This window comes from Arvicanthis niloticus, chromosome 1 (genome assembly GCF_011762505.2).
Source record: "Arvicanthis niloticus isolate mArvNil1 chromosome 1, mArvNil1.pat.X, whole genome shotgun sequence".
In the NCBI taxonomy this organism is placed as follows: Eukaryota; Metazoa; Chordata; class Mammalia; order Rodentia; family Muridae; genus Arvicanthis; species Arvicanthis niloticus.
The window spans coordinates 44,348,482-44,373,178 of NC_047658.1; the positions used below are offsets into that span (position 1 = coordinate 44,348,482).

At 40.4% G+C, this 24,697-nt stretch overlaps 1 protein-coding gene across 5 annotated transcripts in view; it reads right to left on the bottom strand.

Annotated features, from left to right (window-relative positions):
- The window catches only part of Mctp2 (multiple C2 and transmembrane domain containing 2), a 219,887-nt gene that overhangs the window by 104,290 nt on the left and 90,900 nt on the right, over positions 1–24,697 (bottom strand). For all 5 annotated transcript variants that reach the window (XM_076935826.1, XM_034495257.2, XM_076935828.1 and 2 more), the window contains 2 exons: positions 16,848–17,034; positions 13,734–13,827 (listed from right to left, as the gene is read on the bottom strand). In XM_076935826.1, coding sequence (XP_076791941.1) covers positions 13,734–13,827; positions 16,848–17,034 — 281 coding nt within the window. The remainder of the gene's footprint in view (positions 1–13,733; positions 13,828–16,847; positions 17,035–24,697) is intronic.

Below are 24,697 nucleotides of genomic sequence, written 5' to 3' on the forward strand. Positions count from 1 at the left end.
TGCAAGGTCTCACTCACATACAGTACAGACAGAATCAAGAAGTAGAGTTGGAGCTGGAGAGCTGGCTCATCAGTTATGAGCATTAGCTACTCTTGCAAAGGACTCTAGTTCAATTCCCAGCACCTACATGGCCACTTACAACCATTTCCAGTTTCAGGCAATCTAATACCCATCTTCTGGCTTACACAGGTACCTGGCAAGCAGGAGGTATAAAGATATACTTACAGGAAAACACACACACACACACACACACACACACATATATATATATATATTTTTGATATATATATATCTCAAAACCCCAGGCAGAAGCATAGTGGAAGGTGCTAGAGAAGGAAAATGGATGGGTGGATGGAGAAATTTATGCACAGGTACAGGGTTATATAGTTGGACCACAGGGATGAATGCTGGTGTTCCCTTGTATTATATGGTAACTATAGCTAATAAAACTATATAAAATCTTTTTAAAGAGCTAGAGGAAAGGATTTTGGATCTTCTTATTCAAAGTGCTGCCATAAGAAGTAAAAGACATGGAACATATGCTGATCAATTTATGACGCCACGGACAAAAACAAGACCACCACACTCTGCGACACAGATCATATGCCAGTAACAAGCAATGCATTTAAAGCTGAACACTGTTACCTTTCCAAACTTCCTTTAGGACAATACAGATAATAACTCTCCTATTCTTGGAAACCAATGAAAACATTCACTTTCATGAGGCTGTGACAGGACATACAAAAAAAAAAAATATATAGAAATGCTCTTCAGAACTAAACCTCTGCCTAAGTAGGCATAACCTGCATTTCCATAGGCGACTACATATGCTAAAGTTTGTGATGCTATGAAACATACAAAATATTTAGTAAGTAAATTTAGAGCTTATTTTTCATTTAGAATTTTCACCTCACAGGGTTGGAAGGTATAAAGACCTGAGTTCTATTCTCAAGAACTCACAAAAACATGGGCAAAATGGGATGCAGAGTCCAGAGAAGCCCCAGAAAGTTCTGGGCCAGCTGCCCAGATATATAGTGACAAACACACAAAGAGAGACACACAATACACACACACACAGACACACAACACACAGACACACATACACAATTCACAGTCACACAGGAACACACAACACACAAAGAGACACAGACATACACAACACATACACACAGAGATATATACATATATACACACAGAGACATAGACACACAACACACACAGACAAAATACACAGTCACACAGGGACACACAACACAGAGAGAGACACACACAGACACATACAACACACATTCACACAGACACACACAACACATACACACAGACACATAACACACACACACACACACAGTCTAAAACAACGTGGAAGGTGATGACTGACATTCAACATTGTCTTATGACCTTCATACACCATTGTGGCATGTAGGTATTTGTACTTGTACATAGATACTGGCACATCATACAGGAACAGACACACACATGTGTACACACACACAAAATTACCTCACTTCTCACATCTCACCTTCCATTTTTTTTTACCCCATTTTCTTCTATCTTCTAAAAGAATACACACAAGAAGCAAGACACCTCCAATCTAAAACCGGCTTCACAGTCTCCAAGTAAAAACCTATTACCCTCCATAGGGCCTGGCAGGGAAGCTTAGGAGTTCATTTGTCAGGGAAAGAAAGAATGAGTACAGAGTGTTCACATGACATTAGCAGGGCATGCAGGGCTTAGATATAGATGTCTATCTAACAAGCAGGCAGGGCCTACCGCAAAGCACGCTCAGGCCTCCTGATCTCTTAGCCAACCTTCAAGTTGCTGAACTTACATCTAATTCTCTTAGTAGATAACCAGGAGGGCTAAGGACCTGGATCTTCATACAAAGTTTAACTTATCCCAAACCTGAACATGGGTAAGATTAAAACTTAAAAAAAAAAAAAAAAGGATAAAATGTAAAAGTGTGGGTCGGGTTTAATAGTAAAGAGCAGACAGCCCCGTTGCACTGACTACATGGCCTGGACACTCAGGAGCCTAGAAGAAGCTTTTGAAAGCCAATTCCATAATTCCATTGCCCTTACACCGATGGAGCAATGAGCAAAAATGGAAGCACCAGGGCAAGTCAGCTGTGAACAACGAGAAGGACCTGTCTCCCCTTCAGAGAAATGTAATAAAATAATATCATAATCCTCTGATATCTTAAAAAATGTAGAGAACCAGGCTAAAAATATGTATACACTATCAACCAAAAAGCACACATGCAATAGATGATTAGGTGGTGATAACATTATCAACCACTGCACACATGCAACAGACGAATTTCTCCCAGAGAAAAGCCTGGATTGCCCCTGCTTCCCCAGGATTCTGTTCCAGAGGAGCCATTCTTTTCCCTAAACCCTGACTGTGGCTATTTCTGCTATCAATTCTGCCTTTTAGAATTCCGTGAATGAATATGGCTTCGGCCTGTACTCTAAGCATGTGGTCCAAGGTATCCCAAACACGGAAAGTACAGGCAAAATGGCAAGGATGCAGAAATCCACCAGCATTCTTCCTGCCTACTTCTGGTCAGGATCCCCTGGCAAAGTCTTCTAGAGAAGAAGTGCAAGAGGAACCTGTTGTGGCAGAAAGGAGGGCTCCATCCTTAGCACCAACTATGAGGAAGACACCGGCCCTGCCTGCGACGCTCAAAAGCAGCAGCACAGCCCCTCCCCAGCCTGAGCTGGAACAGTTACTAGCTACTTAACCGTTTGTCAGACTATTAGTAGGTGTCAGCACTGCTCCTCAAGAGACAGCAGCATGACATGCCATCAGCACTGGCTCTGGGGAAAGCACCTGACACTTTTAATGAAAGCCCTGGGGTTGGTACACAGCAGGGCAGAGACACTGCAGTCCTGCAGAGGCACAGGTGGGCTCGAGCTGTGCCCAGCTCTCCTGAGCAGGCCTGTGCCTAGCTGTCCTAGCTAATGAGGAGCACGCTCCTCTCCAGAACCCAGAAACTTCAGTTATGTGTCTCTGAGGAGCCTACTGCACCAACTCTCTGAAGATAATTCAGTCAAAGCTCATTAAAATGCTGCATTTATTAATATTACGGTATAAACAGGCAGAGCAAAGAGGAAACAAAGACATAGCCGTTGCTTATAGAGTAATTTGTGAACACTTTGGAGGTTAGTTTCTTTCTATTACAAGGTTTCATAAAGAGGATTCCCCAAGATTTAAATGATGAATATTTGTATTGAGGACAATGTTCTGTCATAAAATTTGACCATCCAAATGCTTCCCAATGATACTAAAAGAATAATGACAAGCCAACTGGAATTTGGACATCCTTGAGAGCATTTTACTGCACCCAATTTTGCTGTCAAGCTTCTAGACTACCTCTCGTATAAACAGATGCACATCATCATGACACATGACTTTAGTGGCTCAGGTTCCTGATGAGGTACCACTCAGTAGCTCTTATTTGAAATTTAAATTTCACTTGCATTCCTTAAACAATAAGTTAACAATTTTACAGTTTGATAGTTTACCTTTATTTGGATGCACCCAATGTCATATATTGGTATCTTGGAAATGATAGCAGTCATTCGAATGCTATTTCCTGAACATCTACTCTATTCCTAACACTGACCAAGACACAGATACACAAAGCTCACCCAAGACTCTACCTGCAAGGGCTCTCCCCAGAGGAAGGAATTTTGTAAGATAAATAGATGGATCCTTCCTAGAATAAGTAGACAAATTCGTCAGGAAGGTATTATATATACACACATATACTTGGCCTATCCTACATGATGGGTCTAACAAGCATGAATCATATAATATGCAATTATTCCTATGACAGCTTCACCTTTCAATAGAGGCAGCTTTGTCACCATTTGCACACCATCCCTCTTGTTCGGATATTAGTAAGATGGAAATTAGTAATTTATATGGGAGAATGTGTATGCATAGTTTATAACCTTTACACATTTTATACGAGGGGGTTGAGCATCCTTAGAGCCTAGTGCTGGAGGAGACCTAGAATTAACTATCTACATGTATGGAGGCATACTGTGAACAGGCATACAATGGCAACCAGGACATGTAAGGCCTGGCTTAAATGTCAGGACCGATAATCTTCATGGGATTTATTTTACCCATCCATCAGTCTGAGCACCCACATATAGATGCCTCAAAACAAGGAATGAAGCTGGAAGAAAGGACTCTGGAGACTGAGAATTTCTGAGGCAAGGTGTAAAGCACTCTGAGCGCTGGGACGGATGAGCAGGAAACACAGCCACTTCAGACTGCATTTCTAGAAACTCTGTTTTCGTGCTTTATTTTTTATTTCCATTAGTTTGTAAACCTTATCATCACATACTGAAAATTTTTAATTGCCCTTTCTGAAAACCTATAGTGTCTGACAATTGCCCCCTGTGATTTGTCCTGATTTACCTTCTAGTCATCAACTCTCCAGCAAGGTGGGGTTTCTATTCTACCATGCACCTCACCAGGTGATCTTTCCTGTCTAGATTCCAGAGGTACAGGTTTCATGTCTATTTTCATGGGAGAACAACTGTCCTTGCAATGCCCTGAGAACTGACCCCCCCCATGTGTCTAATTCAAACACAAACTTTTCATGGGACTCCCCCTCCAATCTCCAGGGAGTCCCCCAAACTCCTACAGCCATTAGTTTAGGTTTTATGATGCCCCCCATATAATATATCTGCTCATTGATTGGACAGACAGCTTTGACACCCACAGTCTGAAATCTCCAGCACCTCAGAGAAAAGCAATGATCTCTAGACTCTGGGCCAAATAGGTCTCAAGACTCTTCAAGGAAAAAATTATGGCTTCCTCGGCCCTATGCAGACAAAGGTTGCTTTGCTCTGCTGTAGCAGTGATCTAGAACAAGCCAAGACCACATTGGCACTGTGAGGACAGCAAAGGACAAGGGGGACTTGATTTTCTGAAAACCTGTTCAGTTAAGTTTCTAAGAGTTTAGTATTCCAGCACATACACAGAATGACCAAGGACTGTGATGGAAGCCATTTTTTCTTTTCATCTCATTCCATACAACCCAAGTTCCAAAACATACCAGCATCCTCTGCGCTTCCCTTACATTTCTCTTTGTCCACTGCCTCGCCCCTCTGCAGAAGCCTTGCTCCCCACAGCTGCCAGAATATAACTTTGTAAGTTCATATCAGGTTATGCCATTCCTCTCTCCTTAATTTTCCAATTTTTTTTCCTGACTTCCAAGTGATCCAGTAGCCTCATCCCTGCAAATTTCCCCTATAGGGTCTATTTTCTGGTCTCACTTGATCTATCCCTTCTGCCCTTGACAGACTTCTGCAGGCTTGGAGCAGGGAATGCCCGGCCCTTGTTTCTGCTTGCTGGTTCCTTTTCAGCTCTACACCTCAATTTAACACGTCACCTACTATAGGGTACTGTCAGGTGCTCTTCGATGAGGCTCAGCACTGACCTCAGCAGCAAAATGATAATCCAAATGCTGCTGGGGAAGGTGGGAACCTACTTCTATCCCCACTATATCATCAGGACATCGTAGGGGCTCACAAAGAAGTACCCACTAAAACAAATTAGGAATGTACTATGACCCTGCCTCTAAAACCTGAGTGACTTACACTACCTCATCGGATGCCACACACGAGCAGGGTTCGCTGGCACTTGTGGCACCATTAAGTTACAACTGGCAAATCTTCTATATCTTCCCAAACTTTATTTCAACTGGACTCCACATTCTTTGGCAGTTAAAACAGACAGGCTGCCAAAGGCAGATTTATATAGTTTTTTAATGTGTTTTTCAAAAGTCCTCGATTTGGGCTCAGCTGTCCAGAAGGATCTCATGAAAATTAAAAGCATTCAATCACTACTACAGAGCTTCTAGAAATTCCAACTATAGTCGTCCCCCTGAAAGTAGAGCATCCTTAAGAGGAAAAGTATTGCTATGGATACAGCTCCCAGAGACAGACAATGAAAATAAACCACAAAATGGGCATGTTGGCTAAAATTCCCAGTGAACAATAACTACAGGCAGCATGCTCTTCTGATACAAGTGGATTTCAAAAAAAACCATAAACACAACAAAATAAAAACTGTACTGTTATGATTTACAAAAATGCTTCAAAAGTCAGTATTATAATGTATGACTGAAAGATTTCTACTCTGTACTGGGAAGTTTTAATGTGGTGTTTTAGCCAACATTTTTTTGGGGGGGGGTTATATATAATAAAAATTTGATGAACCAGCAAATGTGTTTTTTTATAGATAAAATGACTATTCCAGATTATCAAAGTGTGAAACACAGGTGTCTGACAGCTCAGTACAAGAACATCTTTACAGATAATAGAAACAGAAGTAATAAGAATAAAGCAACCTAGAAGGGTAACTGTACATTTCTCAAAGTGATTATAAAGCTAAAAGTGATTAGAACAATTAATTCCAAGGAAGGGTAATTCAATTAATTAAGGAAGGGTATAAACAGTAGGTTAAGAAGACAGAGTTTGACATTTTCCATCGTCAGCTACACACTAATAAAAATAAATATAATAAAGGATGGGAATATTATTAACTGGATATAAAATACAGAGCAGGCATGTTCATTTAGGTTATGATTTATCCCTAAAAATACTCACGAGAATGTGAAGATTCACAGTGGACCCAAAGCCAGTAAGTGTGAGAACGACTAAAACCTGTCATTCTTTGTATATCCCATTCCATAATAAAAGGGGGGGCGGTTAAATGAGGAGCAATAACCACAAAAATCAAGAGGAAAAAAAATTTGCATTGATTGTCATAATCAATAAGTATATCAATGAATGGTGTAGGCTTGCCCAGGCAGGTGGTGTAGGCCAGTGGAAGCCTGCATGCACTGCCTAATGGACAGAGAGTCTTAACAAAGTAATGGGAACACATCCAGTCATGTTGGATGTGCCAAGAGCTCCTCCTAATGGCGTGGCCAAGGAACAAGCAAACTGGGTTCCCCTTCCTGATTCAGCAGGCTCCTTCCTGACACAGATGATACAGCCAGCCCCTACATCTGGAATTCTGCAGTGGAGGAGGAGGAGGGCCAAAAATAAAGACCCAGCTGTACCTGAAGATCCTAAGTTCCTAGGGGTCTGTCCAGCTAGGGGAGATACTGGGTGGTCAAGTGTTAAAAGTCACCACAGTGCTAACAGACTGACTTTGCTCTGCTTGAATAGAACTTCAAAAACCTGTGGAGAAGGCAAACTATGTTCCCAGAAAAGCAGAAGTGGCATGGAATTAAATACACTTCTGAATCCTAGGACTGCATCAGGTCACGATGCTGGTCCTAACCTGCTTATTCATCAAATAAGGCTAGCTCATAACAGCATGCTTTTCTTGCTCAAAGACATGGTGTCCTTCACATTCCTCTGACAGATACACTTGGAGATTATTTAATTTGGCAGATATAGTCGGAAACCTTTTGTGGACTGTGGCTAGTTTTTATAACAAAATACGTTCAAATCTCTCAAGAATAAAGTAAAATTTCCTGTGAGGTTACGGAAGGGCAAGTAGATGCCAACAATGGCTAAAAATAGTAATTCCAGGTCTGGGCCCTCCATCGCCTCCTGTAAACCCCCAGATGTACAGCTCAGCACAAGGACAGGAGTATACAGCAGAAAAAGAGCAAGCACAGCACAGTGAGGTCCACGCTGTATCATCCATCTATACAGCATCGTTCTGTTCTCCTTTAGGTACAGAATGATCACTCTTGCAAAGAAATGCTTCCCAAGTTTCTTCCTCCTCTATCTTAGACTAGGATTCATGGGTCAACCCAGGGCCATTCATAAGGTTGGAGTACAAAGAACAAGGCATGGAGGTTAAAAATGTCTCATCTAGAGGACTTTTTAAAACAAGGAGAATAATTAAATTCATGAAGAGAATGTTTAATTAACAGAAAGGGAGATGAGTATGAGAGTGGAGCTAGGACTAAATGCTGAATCCAAGCCTGTGCGCTATGATGGTTTCTAAACTGATTTGTTGAATTGACTCCTCAGGTTATACCACCCCACAGTCATTCTGAGCATGTGGCTTGAGCATGCAAGACTGTCTGCTCTTTTGTTTCCACCACTGACTTCTCTCAAATATAAGAGAAGTGTTCTTAATGGATAATTCTGGCTAGAAAATTCTTCAGTTCTCAAATGCCTTTCTATTAACATACTGTATACTTTATCTTTACATAGTCTGTGAGGTGCATTTTGCATGATTCCTTAACTTTTTCCAACATTTCATATGCCCCATACAGGTGAGAACATACAGCACCAGTCTCTGCTGGGGCTTCCGCCATAGCTAGAGAATAAGGTCCTCCATCATTTCAGCTTTGTCCAGAAAAAAAGACAGTGGGGGCAGGGAAGCCTCTCTGCCACTCTCTTTTAAGTCATTAGTTTATGGGTTTATACTTTTTCCTCTAAAAAGCTGGGTAAATTATGTTGGTCTTATCAAACACTACACATAGCTCTGTTCACCTGGACTGGAACATGCAGTACATTGTTTGTTCCATGAGTCAAGGCTATGGCCTTGTGACTAGACAAGTAAGGACATCAGACTTCATAGCCCAATGCTTTAAAGCACCCAACTTCCCTACGTTCACAGAATTTGTCATATAACCTTATAAACATATCCAACAGGCTTTTATTAGAATAACTGCATATGGATGCCCAAAGGTAATGTTAGTATGGACCTCAAGGAGTTGAAAAGAACTTTCACCAATTTTTAAGGGACGAGATCTGAGAGAGACTACTGGCTCATTGTTTTAACACATGGTCTCCCTGTGTAACCCAGGCTCGCTTCAGATTTGCTGTATTCTGTTCTCCGCTTCTCTGTCTCCTGAGGATGGACATTTTTAGGTATGTTCCATCATGCATGTCTTTCAAATACACATGTCTTTAAAACTTTTCTCTCTGATACAGGGTCTCCTGTAATCCATGCTTGCCTTGAACTGCCTGTCTCCTGAAGAGCAGGATGAAGCTTCTCAGCCTGCAGCCCTCTCCTGCCCAGTGCTGGGATTACTGGCTTGCACCTCCACAGCTGGTTTATGCAGTGCTGAAGACTGAGCCCAGAGCTTCATGCAAATTAGGCCCTGAGCTACATCCCGAGCTGTCTTCACTTATGTACAAAGAAAGTTCAACAACTCAAAAATAAATAAATAAATAAATAAATAAATAAATAAATACCAAGATGCATGGAAATTTAAATTCACTCGTAATGAATAACATCAATCACTCTCTCTATTATTAGTTTATAAAACACTGCATTAATAGAGTTAGCAGGATAGCTCAGTGGGTAAAAGAGCTTGCTGCTCCAACCTGATGATCCAAGTTTTTTCCCCAGAATCCACCTGGTGAAAGGAAAGAACTGACTACTAAAAATTGTGCTCTAAGTGTACCACAGCAAGCATGTACCATTGCTCTCTCTCTCTCTCTCTCTTGTGAGCAACTGTGCACACACTTACACACACATAGACAAAGAATAAAATATACAATTTCTTTGAGAATGCAGTAGTCAAAAAAGTAAGTCTATGTTAGAGTCTCTATGACTTTAGGTGACATTGATGGTATACTGATAATATTACTGATACCTTCTGTGACATCTGAGAACCTACCCAGTGATTTAGTTCTTTATATAAGGAAATGTTTTATGAGACATCTACTTCATTGCATATATTTTTATCCCAATATTCTAAAAACCAACATCTTCATTTTAATTTGTTATAACTCTATAATCATTAATAATAAATTATAAGTATTTTAATTTGATGGGAAGAGATTTGAGTGGCTGATGTTTCCATTGTTACTCACAAAGAGAGGAGTGATTTTAAAGTCAGAAGAGGGTGACATTGAAATCAGAGAACTGCCTACAGATTTTGCCATGTGTCCCTGCTCCTTCCATGGTACAGGGATCACTACTCACTGCAAACACAGCAACAGGGAGTTCTGTGAATCACCTCAGCTTCTGCTTCATCCAGATTTCTGAATCAGGGGAAACAAATTCAGAGTGCTAGGTCTCCTGGTTACATACTTATTACTTTTAAGTAATAAGCAATCTTTAAGATAGACAGATGAGATTCGTGTGGTCTATGAGTTGTAGCATGGGTATTCCGAGCTTTTGGGCAAATATCCAAGTATCAGTGAGTGCATACCATGTGTGTTCTTTTGTGATTGGGTTACCTCACAAAGGATGATACTTTCTAGTTCCATCCATTTGCCTAAGAATTTCACGAATTCATTGTTTTTAATAGCTGAGTAATATTCCATTGTGTAAATGTACCACATTTTCTGTATCCATTCTCTGTTGAGGGATATCTAAGTTGTTTCCAGCTTCTGACTATTATAAATAAGGCTGCTATGAACATAGTGAAGCATATGTCCTTGTTATATGTTAGAGCATCGTCTGGGTATATGCCCAGGAGTAGTATAGCTAGGTCCTCCGGTAATGCTATTTCCAATTTTCTGAGAAACCACCAGACTGATTTCCAGAGTGGTTGTACCAGCTTGCAATCCCACCAACAATGGAGGGGTGTTCCTCTTTCTCCGCATCCTCACCAGCATCTGCTATCACCTGAGTTTTTGATCTTAGCCATTCTGACTGATGTAAGGTGGAATCTCAGGGTTGTTTTGATTTGCATTTCCTTGATAACTAAACATGTTGAACATTTCTTTAGGTGCTTCTCAGCCATTCAAATTTTCTCAGTTGAGAATTCTTTGTTTAGCTCTGTACCCCACTTTTTATTAGGGTTATTTGAAGAAAGTGTGGGTGCTTCGGTTCTTCTCAGAAGGAATAACAAAGTTCTCATGGGAGCAAATATGGAGACAAAGTATGGGACAGAAACTGAAGGAGGGGCCGTCTAGAGACTGTTCCACCTGGGTATCCAGCCAATGTGCAGTCACCAAAGGTAGATGCTGATGTGGATGTCAAGAAGTGCATGCTGTCAGGAGCCTGATATAGCTGTCTCCTTAGAGGTCTGCCCGAGTCGGACATATACAGAGGTAGATGCTCACAGCTAACCATTGATCTGATCATGGGGTTCCCAATGGAGGAGTTAGAGAGAAGACTAAATTAGCTGAAAGGGTTTGTGGCCCCATGAGGAGAGCAACAATACCAACCAACCAGAGCTCCCAGAATCTAAACCACCACCCTGGGAGCACATAGGGAGGGCCCCATGGCTCCAGCTGTATATGTAGGAGAGGATGGCCTTGTAGGGCATGGTGGGAGAGGGGGTCCTTGGTCCCATGAAGGCTGGATGCCCCAGTGTGGAGGAATTGGAGGGCAGGGAGGTGGGAGTGGGTGGGTGGGTGAGTGGGGCATACCCTCATAAAAGCAGGAGGAGGGGAGATGGGATAGGGAGTTCCTGGGGTGGGGGGATGGGTAAAAGGGATAACATCTGAAATGTAATTAAAATATTCAATTTAAAAATAAAAAGATAGACGGATGAACAGACAGAAAAATGTGAAAAGGAAAGAAAGGTCCCTTTCACCCTGTCTAAAATGAACATCATCATTCTTCAGACAATATTACTTACATACAGAATCAACATGCTTAGTTTTTAAATATTTTATTAATTCTTTGAGAATATTATATATTTTGATCATATTCATCATCCCAACTTTGTCTACATCCACCCTCTGGACCCTTACCTCTCTACCTACTCCACCTTTGAGTGTTCTCTGCGTTGAGTCTAGTTTATGTTGCCAAATAGTATTGGTCTTCCCTTCCCCCCTCCCCCTCCCCCTCCCCCTCCCCCCCTCCCTCTCCTTCTCCCTCCCTTTCCCTTTCCTTTTCTCCCCCTCCCTCCCCCTCCCCCTCTCCCTCCCTCTCCCTCTTCTTCTCCCCTCTCCCTCCCCCTCTCCCTCTCCCTTTCCGTCTCCTTTTCTCCCTCTCCCTCTCCCTCCCTTTCCCCTCTCCTTCTCCCCCATCCCTCTCCCTTTCTCCCTCTCCCTCCCTCTCTCCCTCCCTTTCCCTCTCCTTCTCCCCCTCTCCCTCTCCCTCCCCCTCTCCCTCTCCCTCTCCCTCCCTTTTCCTCTCCTTCTCTTCCTCCCCCTCTCCCTCTCCTTCTCTTTCAGTACCTATTACATATCAACAGTTTCTCAGCTAGTGGTAGGAGTTTGTGCACATAAATTCATTTCTGATTAGCCATAACAAAGTAAGTTTGACCAGCTAATACTGGGCAGGAAGTATAAACAGTTCATTCTTTCTCCATTTCTCTTAGTACAGTTGACATTGAGTGAATCTTCTGACCCATTATAAAGGGATGCCATTGTTTTGTTGTTCTATTCTAATTATCAGAAATGGTAACTAATAATAGTTATTATAATGGCAATAATACTTGAGTTTCCACTGGATATCTTTGTTGCTGACCTCTTTTAAATATTGACTGTACCCCCTCTCTATAACTGAAATCCATTCCTTTTCATATAGAACAGTTACATTACTAAAAATAGAGGGAGGGGCTAACAGGTCATATTTTGGGAGGTCGAGGCAGCCTCTGCTACAAGCTTTGAGTCTAGTTTGAAAACCAACACAAAGTTACATTACAGCTCTGGGTTAGGTCAGCTTTGTCTCCTAAAAATAGTACAATGGGTGGGAAAACCCAGAAGCCTGAGAGCCTAAGAAACAAACAATGCAATTTAATTCTGAAAGCAGAGATTCATATGGTCTAAGCATACATTTATCTAAAGACAAGTCACTTTGCCTCAATTTTTGATAGTTATAATTTGCTTATCAATAATACACAGAAAACATTAGAGTGTTTAGTCAAAACTTTCAGTATTACTGCTCTCTTCACTGTTTGATACTATCCCCGTTTTAACATAATCTACTAAGAACTTTGAATACTTTTAAAAAGCAAAATAGCATCTCCTTACTAATTAACATTTTTAAAAAAGAGCTTCACATTACCTCTTGGTATTTACAAAAGCTCATATTAGGTTTATATCTCTATTTTTTTTTTAACTATCCAAAGTGCTCTTTGGATAATGTTCAGTGGCCTGAAAGACCTGTATCATCCACGGTCATTTCAGGGGCCTGATGAGCATCGAATGACAGGAGAGGTAAAAGGTTGCCTACACTGTTTTCAGATTTGATGTGGTGATGGATGGGAAGTGATTGGTTGGACTTCACCATATCTACAAGACCATACATGTTGAAGAGCCCCACTGTGGCACAAATAAGGACTACTCGGACTTCCTTCTGAAAGCCCAAGTTTACAAAATGCCAGGGGACTGTTCCTTAAGTGTAACAAAAAAGTAGAAAGCAGTCCCAGGTCCTTAACTCTGGTCACTGATACAGTGATGCTCAGACCAACCAGGACCCAGCATTGCCTGTTGATGAACGAATGGCAGTACTCACCAGCAAAGTGAGCATGAGGGTGGGCTTGTGAAGGGACAAGAGACATCAGAGGGTCTGCAGCAATGCGAGGTACAGACACATGCAAGGACAAAAAGCTCAAACCGGGAGGCTATTGATCCGTGAGTATTTGGAATCTCAAATGAGCTACCACATGAGTACATCTGAGTAAAATTACTTGAACAGAGTTTATTTCCTGCAAAGTGCATCGTGAGAAGACAATTGCTCCCGGGTGTGCTTTTCCTCCTATTACTTTATTCAAAGGGACGAGATAGTTATTTCTACTTACTTGATGTCTTGTTTTGCCTGAAGCTTACTAGGAAGCAAGACAAGCAATGAAAACAAAAGTGAAGGAAGGGCCTTGTGTCCTTTACCTGAGAAATCAGCTGCCAGCAGGTCTGCGGCCTTCAGAACCTTCACCTGAAGAATCCCCACATCTCTCACATCCTTCAGAGAGTTCTGTAAGGCCTGTGGAAACAAAGGAAGTTAAACACAAGTGTGCGTTTGCCTTGAAGTTCCCCCAGAAGTATGCTTCAGACTTATCTCCTCCTTACTCAAAAAATTCTTAGAAGAGTTGCAAAGCTGTCTTGTGTCAAGCACCGGGGCCATTAGGCATGTATCGCAGCCAGATTAGAAGAAAATTAACTGAGAATTAATTAACTGCAGCCTCAAAATAAACAAATTAGAAACACTCACAATCTGCTTTTAGCATTGCCCCCTGGTGCTAGCATAGATATCCCATAGGGAAAATGTGTGGGTGGAATTACACTCATTCTCCCCTGCCTTTTCTCATTAAATGAAACTTTTAGATCACCTTTAAAGGCAATATCAAGCAGATTTTGTTATTTTATAAACTTTATGGGTACCATAGGGCTCACCCTCATCCCGTCGTAAATGCTTGTTACCAAGAGAAAGAAATCAGGGATGGAAAGAGGCAGAGTCTTCTGATCTAAGACTCAACCTGGTCCATTCAGTAAATGAGGAAATGGGCTTCTGGTACCGCCCTGTAGTCATATTCCCTCTAGTCTTTAATTAGCATGATCCATAGATGAAGTACATTTAATATAGCTACTCCTGATTGTGAAGCAGACTCAGCAGTGTTTGGATGTCTGTAAGTACACAGCATCCATTAAAAGAAAAAAAAAAAACATGTATCAGGGATAAGCAAGTACCAATTCTCATGCCTACAAAAGCTACCTATTGAAAATGGTAAAATGAGAAAATGGTAAAAAACCTTTGCTATTTGGGCATGTAAGGGAAAAATAGCAAAAGTTTAATATTAAATATGTTTAACCTAGTCTCATATGAGTCAACTCTCAGAACTATTGAAAATACTTTTCTCAGTGTATGTTTACTCTAAACAAACCAACCAGATAGTTTTTTAACTATATGGAAGCTTTTAAAATGAATATTTCTGGTTTTATATTTATATTTATATTTTTATTTTTAATTTTATTTATTTTTTATGTTTTTTTTCCCAATTTGCTTTCATATCATTTTAATTACATGCAGACATTAAGGTCAGTTCTAGGTTGAGGAGCTAGCAAATAGTCAAGGAACAAGCAAGACAATAAACACAAATAGTCAAATAACAAGCATGTCAATAAACAAAATCCCCGGATCATTGTTTCTAAGGGCTTATCAGAATGACCAAAATATCTGAGCCTACTTCCCTGTCCTATCCCAAAGTCATTTTCATGCTTGAAGCCTACTTCTTTGTTCTAGCCTAAGATTTACATTCCTGCCTGAAATTACTTCTTTGTTCTAGCCTAAGATTTGCATTCCTGCCTGAAATTACTTCTTTGTTCTAGCCTAGGTTTTAGATTCCTGCCTGAAATTACTTCTTTGTTCTAGCCTAAGATTTAGATTCCTGCCTGAAATTCTTTGTTTTAGCCTAATGTCAAATTCCATTGGCCAAGGACAAGGAAATGAGCTTCAGGCAGGAATCTGACATTAGGCTAGAAATGAATATTTCTATAATGTAAAGGTAGAAATGTTTTATATAAATAGTTACTCTGCCAGGGTGGTGGGCATGAAGACCTGTGGTCCCAGTGTTGAGGCAGAGGTGGGAAGATTGGAATGTGGGGCTACCTGGGCTACACAGTCAGTTCTAGGCTAGCATAAGCTATATATAAAGTGAGTATGACAGTGTACTCTTTCTCTCACACAGACACTGGCTCACTGGGGAAAGTAGAATGTCCGCTTTCCTAGCAGTCTCAAATCATAAGACATTCTTCAAAACAGCCGTTATGATGCCACAAATATTGTTTTATAAATATAAAACATGCCTCATACATTTCACAATTTGTCCTCTTGAAAAAAGTCATTTTCATTTTCCATTCTCCTAAATAAAAGGCTCAGAGAAGATAATGATAGTAAATTCTGTCTACACTCCTTCTGACTATAACAAATCAGCATGCAGACCCTGTGCTGGCACAAGGTATAGGTCTAGATTTTCCTTCATGAAAATGAAGAATTTTTGAATTTTTCAGTTTACCCAATATACCTGCACAACGAACACTTCCGGAGACACTAACCTCTATCCTGAGAACAATGAGGTCATTCAATAAAGATTTACCTTTGTTCATTTGCAGGCCTCTGCTTTCTTCCAGGGATAGAAATAAAGAGCATGCATTGATTCATCAAGATCAGATCAGAAACAAACTAAGAAAAGGGATGCAAATGAAGACACCTACAAGGCCATAGTACAAGAAGGAAACCGACAAATAAAGGCTAAACATGCCATTCCACACATGGCAGTACTTAGAGACAATCATACACTGATGTCACCATCAAGGTGGTACAGAATAAAGTCCTTCCTATGTATCTCATGCTTTAATCTAGGCTCAGGGCCCCCCTGACCCCACTAAAGCCTTCTATATAAAAATGCAGAGCAATTAAAGTTACTTTGAAATTTTTCTCTCACAAACTTCTTTCAGTTCAAATTTCCACTCATATCCACACACAGGCTAACCTAGTCTGCCTAGAGAATCCCAGTATCCTACAGCAACATTCAAACACTGACTTTTGCTCTTGTTGCTGCTGCTGTTGTTGTTTTGTTTTGTTTTTTAAACAGCAAGACAAACTCTAAGTCTCCTTTCACCATCTCGGTAATACATTAACTCTTAGGTCTGTTTTCTTGTTTTGTGAGACAGGGAATTAAATTTGCAACAGTGTTCTCTCTTGGTACTTTTGGGTTTTTTGTTTGTTTGTTTGTTTTTTGTTATTGTTGTTGTTTTTTTCGAGACAGAATTTCTCTGTATAGCCTTGGCTGTCCTGGAACTCACTCTGTAGACCAGGCTGGCCTTGAACTCAGAAATCCGCCTGCCTCTGCCTCCCAAGTGCTGGGATTAAAGGTGTGCGCCACCACCGCCCAGCCTCTCTTGGTACTTTTTATTCCAATACATAAACTTGATTTCAAAGTAAAAGTGCAAGTTGCTGGATAGAGAGACAGGGGAAGGGTTAAAGTGACAATGTAATGCACTCACATATCGCTGGGAAATCTGCTGTCTTTCACTGGGGTCTTCTAAAGGGCAAACACAGAGATCAGAGATGGAGACTCCAGTACAGGGGGTCAAGGTGATCAGCATGAGGAGAGCCCCCTGGCAGCTCTCCAGAGGCAGCTCCAAGCAGTTGTCTTGCTTCAGTGGGAGCGCTGAGATATCCACTTTACACCTAAACACATTTCAGGAGAAAGCAGAGATTAATGCAAGGCCCTGGTGAACTTCCAAAGCCCCCGTTTCATACATATTTCCCCAGCCCCAAACTTCGCTGTGGACACAGGTTATTTATTGGGAAGGTTGCCAGAGCTCTCCTGTCTCAGGATAGTTTCTCAGCCTAATGTGCTCGAAATTAAGGACTCGATTTCATTAAAGAAAATGAAAAGAAGGGGCAATAACAAAGTATAAGGAACAACAACAATAAAAAAAAAGATGTTAGGTCTTTGCCAAATAAGGCTCATAAAATGACCGTAAAGAGTTAGGAATATGGGTAGCATGAACTGGAAACGAGCATCAGAATTGTGTTTTTCTGTGTCTTCCCTGTCCTAAGTAAAGGATCAGGAGTTCACACACAGAAAGAAAAAAGTCAAGACAACCACATGTGGGGGAAGAGGGAATGCAGAAACCATTTTCTTCCTTCCCAATTGACTAAAGCCAACTGGCAACTGTTTAGTTACAGAAAGACGTTGAGGGGGTTTTCCTAATAGGCAGGCTTCCCCAGGTGAGTTCCTTATGGACAAATGGAGCATGAAGTGTTGTTGATTGATCCCATCTCTGCCGCACTGCCAGGAAGGGCTGGACCCATCTGCTGTAAATTGCAGGTTTTCTGCCTCTTAAGAGCCAATGGTGTAGAGCTGCCGAAAATCTCCAACACATTGAAATACAGAAGCAAACCCTCCAAAGTGGGGAGGGGCGCTTAGGTGCTCAGCCATTTGTTTGCTTCCACACTGAAAAACTCTGGCTTTGCCTGGACTACACAATCTAAGTTTAAGAATGCAGGTGGGTGGAGAAGCCAGGAATGCAATGCACTGGGGGAAAGGGGAGGCAGGCTATAGAAGCGCCAAGATTTAATTATTTTATACAATTCTCAGAGACTCTGTACAATTATGAATATGATGAATATTCAAGACTTTTGGAAAGAATAGAAGCACTCCCTCTCACAATAAGCTAAAGCAGATTTTTATATTAACTTTTCAAGGGACTTTGTGCATTAGCAGAAAACAAGGGATAGGTAATCTTATGTACAGTAAGGAAAGCAATGGTAATTTGGGGCCACACAGATACAAAGACAAAATTCTTTTCCAGTGTAATAAATTGGCACAACTATGGTCTCCCTCACACTTAAAATAGGAAAAAGTAAACTGCCAGTCTATTCTTGCTTTTTAAATTCAGGACCAAAATTCACATATGAACAAATGACTCTAAAATTAAACATGTATACATTTTTACTTGCTATTTATATAAAGTGAACCCCAATTATAGAACAGGCTATTATTTTAGATATAAATTCACAAATATTTCTAGTAGAGACAAATTATAATACAAATATATTTACTTTCTGTGTTTTTAATCAAAATAATATTTTCTATAGCAATAAGAAGTCTATGAAATAAAATGTAATACTACACTGAAGGGAGGGGTAACTTAGAGTTTTGGTTCATAAGCAAATCCATGGGAAATCAAATGTGCTTAATAGAGAAGGAAATATCAAGTGTTTTATGCCATCTTTAGAAATCTACAAACTCCCATATTCTTAATATTAGAGGAGTGTGTACACATGTATACTTAAGAGTCTTATTCTACATTGTTAAGGATACTAGTTTGGAAGAGGAACACATTTTCTTTTCTAAATTAATCAAACTGAAAACTTTTTGTCTATTTATTTGTGTAGTTTAAAACTGCCATTGCTGAACGTGTTGCATGGTTACCAATTCCTAGTTATCTGCTAATACGTAAAATCTGCCAAAGATCTGGGGCAGGGGATTTCTTTTTTAGCACATTGTAAGAGCTTCTGCTCTTTGTTCATGAAGCCAATCTGAACTCGTCAAGAGCTAAGAAATACAATTTTTAAAATTAATTTAAAATGCATTTATTACTCAAAATCTTGAAAAGACAAATTGAGATCCCTTTTATTTGTTTAAATAATTCTTAATCCTTTGAAAACTTCATACATTGCATTTTGAACATTTCATCTCCATTCCTGCACTGTACCACTCTCAGAGAATATCCAAAACAATTTTGATTAGTTTTTTTCCCTACTTAAGTTCAACAAAAGCTTTTGGTATTTTTTAGGACTCTGTGTTTTCTTTTCCCCTGCTACCTGTTATAAGGAGATGCAGGATAGACCTGTAGCAGCCATAAAAGGATACAAGATAAACCTCTCTACCTGATATGGGAAGGCCATGGGGTTAGCCTGTCAACTTATGATGGGCAGAACCCAGGATGTTCTGTCATGGAGAACACTCTTTTTATGATGAAGCAAAAGTTATTGTGGTTTGTTGGTCATTGTCTCTACTGCAACTACTCAACTCTTTCCTTTTAACACAAAAGTTACAATGTAACTATATAACTATACAATATAATATACAATCTATACAATCTAACTAATATATACAACATATTATATACACTATAACTAATATATATACAATATAACTAACAATAGAAATAAATGACATTGCTTAGTAAAAAAGCTTTACTTAAAAAAAAAAATGGGTTTTGACTCCTAGATTCTATTTATCAATCTTGGGGTATAGAAATTCTATTGTTTTACCTGTGGTAAATTACACCAACAAAAGTAGTTTTAATTGCCAAGATTGCTTGAAGGTAACATAAATTCATCAATAAAGACATCAGAGACATTAACCTAAGAAATGTAAAGTAATGTTTAATCTCACTATACCCTATGAAGATGGGCCAGAATACCCAATGATCTGTTTATTAATAAAATGAGATAAAGAAATAACACTATTATAAAATTGCTTTGCTGTAAGAAACTATATGAAGTGTAACCACTCAAACATCCCATATAAGAAATCTGATTAATTAGCATTAAGGAGGAATTGCTGTCATTGGGATATGGTGTTTTATTCTTTGTGCAAGGTTAATGACCCTCTTTGGGCAATCGGGATATTCAACCCCTAGAATCCATGGGGATTCAGAAAATGCACATTCTAGCTTCGGATCCTAGCAAATGAAGTTGATAGGAATACTGGTACAATTCATAGGTTCACCTTGTAGAAATAAAGGCAGAATGGTCACCTGTGTATGCACACCTAGAGAGAAACTGCCATATTCACCCACTTGACAGGATTCCACGGCTACAAGCCCTGCTCTATCCACCAACTTTATCCAGAGACATTATCATCCGTTTCCCCATCAAGTTTCTACACAACAAAAGAGCTCATCTCTCTAGATGCCTGCCTATGTTTGTGCCCACTTCCTAAGTATGTGTGCCATGGGATGCTTGTGGAGATTAGAAAAAAGCTTCACTTGTTGGTCCTCACCTGCTACCATGGTTCAGACAAACTTTCTTTGTTGTTTGTCTGTGGCATGCACTAAGCTGAGCAGAACCTAAGCTCCTGGGTATGTTCTCGCCTCCACCTCCCGATAGCAGTGCTGGGATTGCAGCAACTCCCACTGTGCTTCTGGCTTTTACCTGGGTTATTGGATGTGAGCTTATCATGCTTACATGGCAAGCTACTGGGTCCATTCTATGATCATCACTCCAGCCTTCTCTGTCTGACTCTGGACTCCTCACAAATCTCTGTATACATCACTCTGTTTCTGGAACTCTGTCTACTTTTATCAGATGCCCAAGTTCATGTGAATGGTTTCTGGGATTCACAACCTTCATATCAATGGTAGGCTCACTGCAGCTGCCCAGAATTTAGTGCTAAAGGGCAGGAGATTCACCTCTGTAATTCAGTAATAAACCGTCACTGCTTTGAAGCCTGCCTACAACTCAAGAGGTGTCTGTATTGGTGAATAAATGAATGGTCAAACAAATCACTGCCAGTGGGAAAGAAAAACTACACACACCCCAAATCTCAAACGATAAAACCTGTCTCTTTGGTTAATTATTTTATAACCTTTATCCTTCCCCTGTATAGAAAACAACCAAAATAAATGGATTTCCTGGGTCTGAGCTTGAGAATTCCACAGTTCTACTTACCCGAAGGAAACAGAGACTAAATTACTTTTATTATTTTTTTTCCCCTGCAACAGACATTTATTAAAGCTTCCCTTTCTTACCACAGGCTGTTAAAGTGCTGACTTAGCATTGTTTCTGACCTCCTGTTCTTGTCTTTCTCCATTAATCCCACAACATTTTAATGTTTTAATTCAACACATAATTTTACCATATCAGTCAGCCAAACTGGCCCAACTCTGACTTGCCGTGATAGCTTTTAACCTCTTCCTCATTACCATAATTCCATGTTTTATATTACAGACTGGTCAGCTTTTAACTTAAATGCAAGGGGCAGGAAAGAGTGCTGTAGTTTGAAAAGCTGTAAATCTCAGAGGCCGAGGAAGTGGGCGAACAGGAAGGAACGGTGAATGTGTCAAGCCTGGCTGTAAAAGCAGATCAACGACGTGGGCTGCAATTTGTCCAGAGAAATATTCCAGCCTGGATTGTTCACTGCCTCAAAGCCACTAATAAACCAGTAGGTTGTCAGAGCCACTTTAAGACACCATCTGGGACTGAGGCATGACTGTGTGGCAGATCAAAACAGGAGCATGAAATCTTATTCCCAACCTTTGCAAACTAAGTTTCTATGAAACAAAGTCCCTTCAACCACGCTGAAATGGAATATATCCATTAAGAAAATGATTTCTTTGAAACAGTGCAAAATGGATAATTTATACTCATCTGTTCTTCATACTTTTATTTTCATTTCATTAACAACAGAGTCTGGAGGATGGCTGGCTGGGTAAAAGGATTGTCATTCAAGCAGGAAGACATGAGATCCTCAGCACACAAATAAAAACTGGGCATAGAGCTCACAACTAACTCTGTGCTGAGGGGCCCATGATAGGATTCCTGTGCTTTGTCATTTGCTGGCATTGTTAGTTTTATTATAACAGATGCACACATAGATGGGACTGGTTTCTGTTAGACTTATGTCTTCCTTTCTGTGAAAGTTCACTCTCCCTGCCTTGGATCTGATGATTCTTTTTATAGTTGCTTTGCCAATAAAAAAAAAAAAAAAAAACAAAAAACAATGAGTTAGGCAGCCTGTCCTTGAGGGAGGCTGGCTCTTCTGAAAGCATATTCATCTTTGAGGCTCCATTTACCCCATCTTTGAAGTTACCTGAAGGTTGGGTAAAGCCTGTGGGTGTATGTGCTGTGGCAGAGGAGAAGTCAGACTCCGGAGCATCACAGCATACAGAGGCAGAGAAAAGTCGATCTAAACATTGCCACTGTTTGTGGGAGCCTGGCTCCTGTAAGCAAAGGCTACCATCTGTAACTGTGATATGGCGCTGTTCATCTCCGAATCACTAAACATTCTTGAACATACCCACCACTCACTCACACAAAGAAACAACAATCATAAGGTCTATGTTTAGGGGGAAAAAAACCATAGTGACTTTTACTGGTTACAGTTAATTTACTTGAATTAAACAATTTTAATTTTAAGTATTATAGAGATCTATACTTTCCATACAAAAAAATAGAAAATTATTAATACTAATGTAATGCTCACTGTAGAAAATGCCAATGGATATTGCTACAGTTTCTTACTTGAATGTTGGCCATGGACCCCCATTGGATAACAAAACAAACACACAGTGGGTTCATTACCAAAATCACATAGTAACCCTTGCTCCCCTCAGTGTGTTGTTTTTTTCACCATATCAAACTATCTACAATGGGAAGCTCCACCAAGGAGAATTTCCTTACAAGGGTGTCACAGTATTAACATGACTGTGTTCTCTGGAAGTGGGCCTTAGGAGACAGTGAGTGTCTGTTAACACAACTTGAGAGTCTTCTATTTTTGAATAGTTGAAGTAGGAATAGCTAAGCTTTAGAGTGACACTACAAAGAAACAAATCTGTGGGGGATAAAAAGGTTGAAATTTTGGGCTGGTGGGGTGGCTCAATAGGAAAAGGAACTTTAAAGGTACTTGTTGCACAAGCCTTATGACCTGAGTTTGAGCCAGAATGGAAAGAAAGATTCAACTCCTGAAATTTGTCCTCTGACCTTCACATGAATAACTTCACACACACACACACACACACACACACACACACACACACACACACAGAGAGAGAGAGAGAGTTAAGTAATTTTTCAAATAGAACTTTTGAAAAAAAGCAACTCATAAGAAGCATCCCATAAGTACCTTGACAGACAGCTGTATCCTATTACAATGGTTTGCTTGGTTTTGTTTACAAGACAGGGTTTGGTGGTATAGCCCAGGCTAAACTCACACTCATCCTCCTTCCACATCCTTCTAAGTATTAGAATTACAAAATCCAGGACATCATAGGTACATTAACGCTGAGAAGCAGTATTTGACGTGGGTAAAGACCTTGCTGTTCACTGCAAGGCACTGTTGTATAGAGATAGGTCTCCCAAGAGATATTTTTGTTATTATTTATTTATTTATTTATTTATTTATTTATTTTTTGCATTGCAAGAGGGGAAAAAGGAAAAGGATACCCAAAAAAGAAACAACAGTCCTTTCCAACTCATAAGGAGGAAGGACAGAATGATCAGCAGGCAGGTAGGCATCTCAGTTACAAACAGGAAACTGCTAAAATAATAAATGAATACTGAAAATTCACACAGACCATACAGGACGTCTTCGGTTATTTTTTGTCACTGGGAAGCCACATAATGCTCATTTGGAAAAGTATTTCCTATTATGTGACGGAAACGTGACAATGCAGTGACATGAGACGTTCAAGGCATTATTATTTGCACCTACTAAAATAACCATGGGCCATTCATCTCGGGATGGCCCAGATGCCCACTGTGCAGATAACACTTCGGGACACTGCGTTCTCTGCATTTCCTAACTTAGCCTTTGTCCCGACTTTCTGATCCTACTGCCCTCAAAATTGTCAGAGCTCTGGCATGTATGACAGCTGAGGATGTTAGAGGGACTGAGAAATATCTGTGGCATCTCAGTTCCTGTGTGTGGCCAGGGGAGAAATAAAGCAAGATGAGACTAGTAACTGAACATGAAGAGACTGTCAAACACTAGCCCTCAACTTCTGGATCTGGATTAGATGACATGACCCAGCTTGCTATGCAATCCAGCCAGTTGGCCCAGTGGACTTTACAAGGCCATGAGAGCTGCCTACCAGATAAGGCAGCTGAGGATGCAGAAGAAGACATGAAAGGCAAAGCCCACCCCAAAGAAGGTACAGGATGCAAGACAGAGATTGCTCTGCCATTGTCTTAGTGGCTACTTGGCCATGCATATTGGAAAGTAGACATTGGGTACAGAGGCGCATCCTCTCCCCATATAACTGTGGGGAGTAATTTCTATGCAGTAGATGAGAGCCAGCTTGCTGTAAGTGTCTTGCTGCATGTCAGGGAACACCATATAACAGGTTAGCTGTGCAGAGAAACAAGGGAAGAAATCTGGGGTTACTAAGTTCCCCTTGCAGCCACCTTGGGAATGTAAGATAGATATTGGTAGCAAGGAGGGCATTACATTGCAGGGTTCCACACCTTACATTAAGAACTGCAGAGAGAAAGACCATTCTCCGAAGGACTGCTTAACTGGCCTCATGCCATGTCTCCCTCTGAACTTCTTATTGTTCTCTTTGCACCACCACCACCCCCACTGTAAAATGAATGGGTTAGAGAAGATAAGTTATTT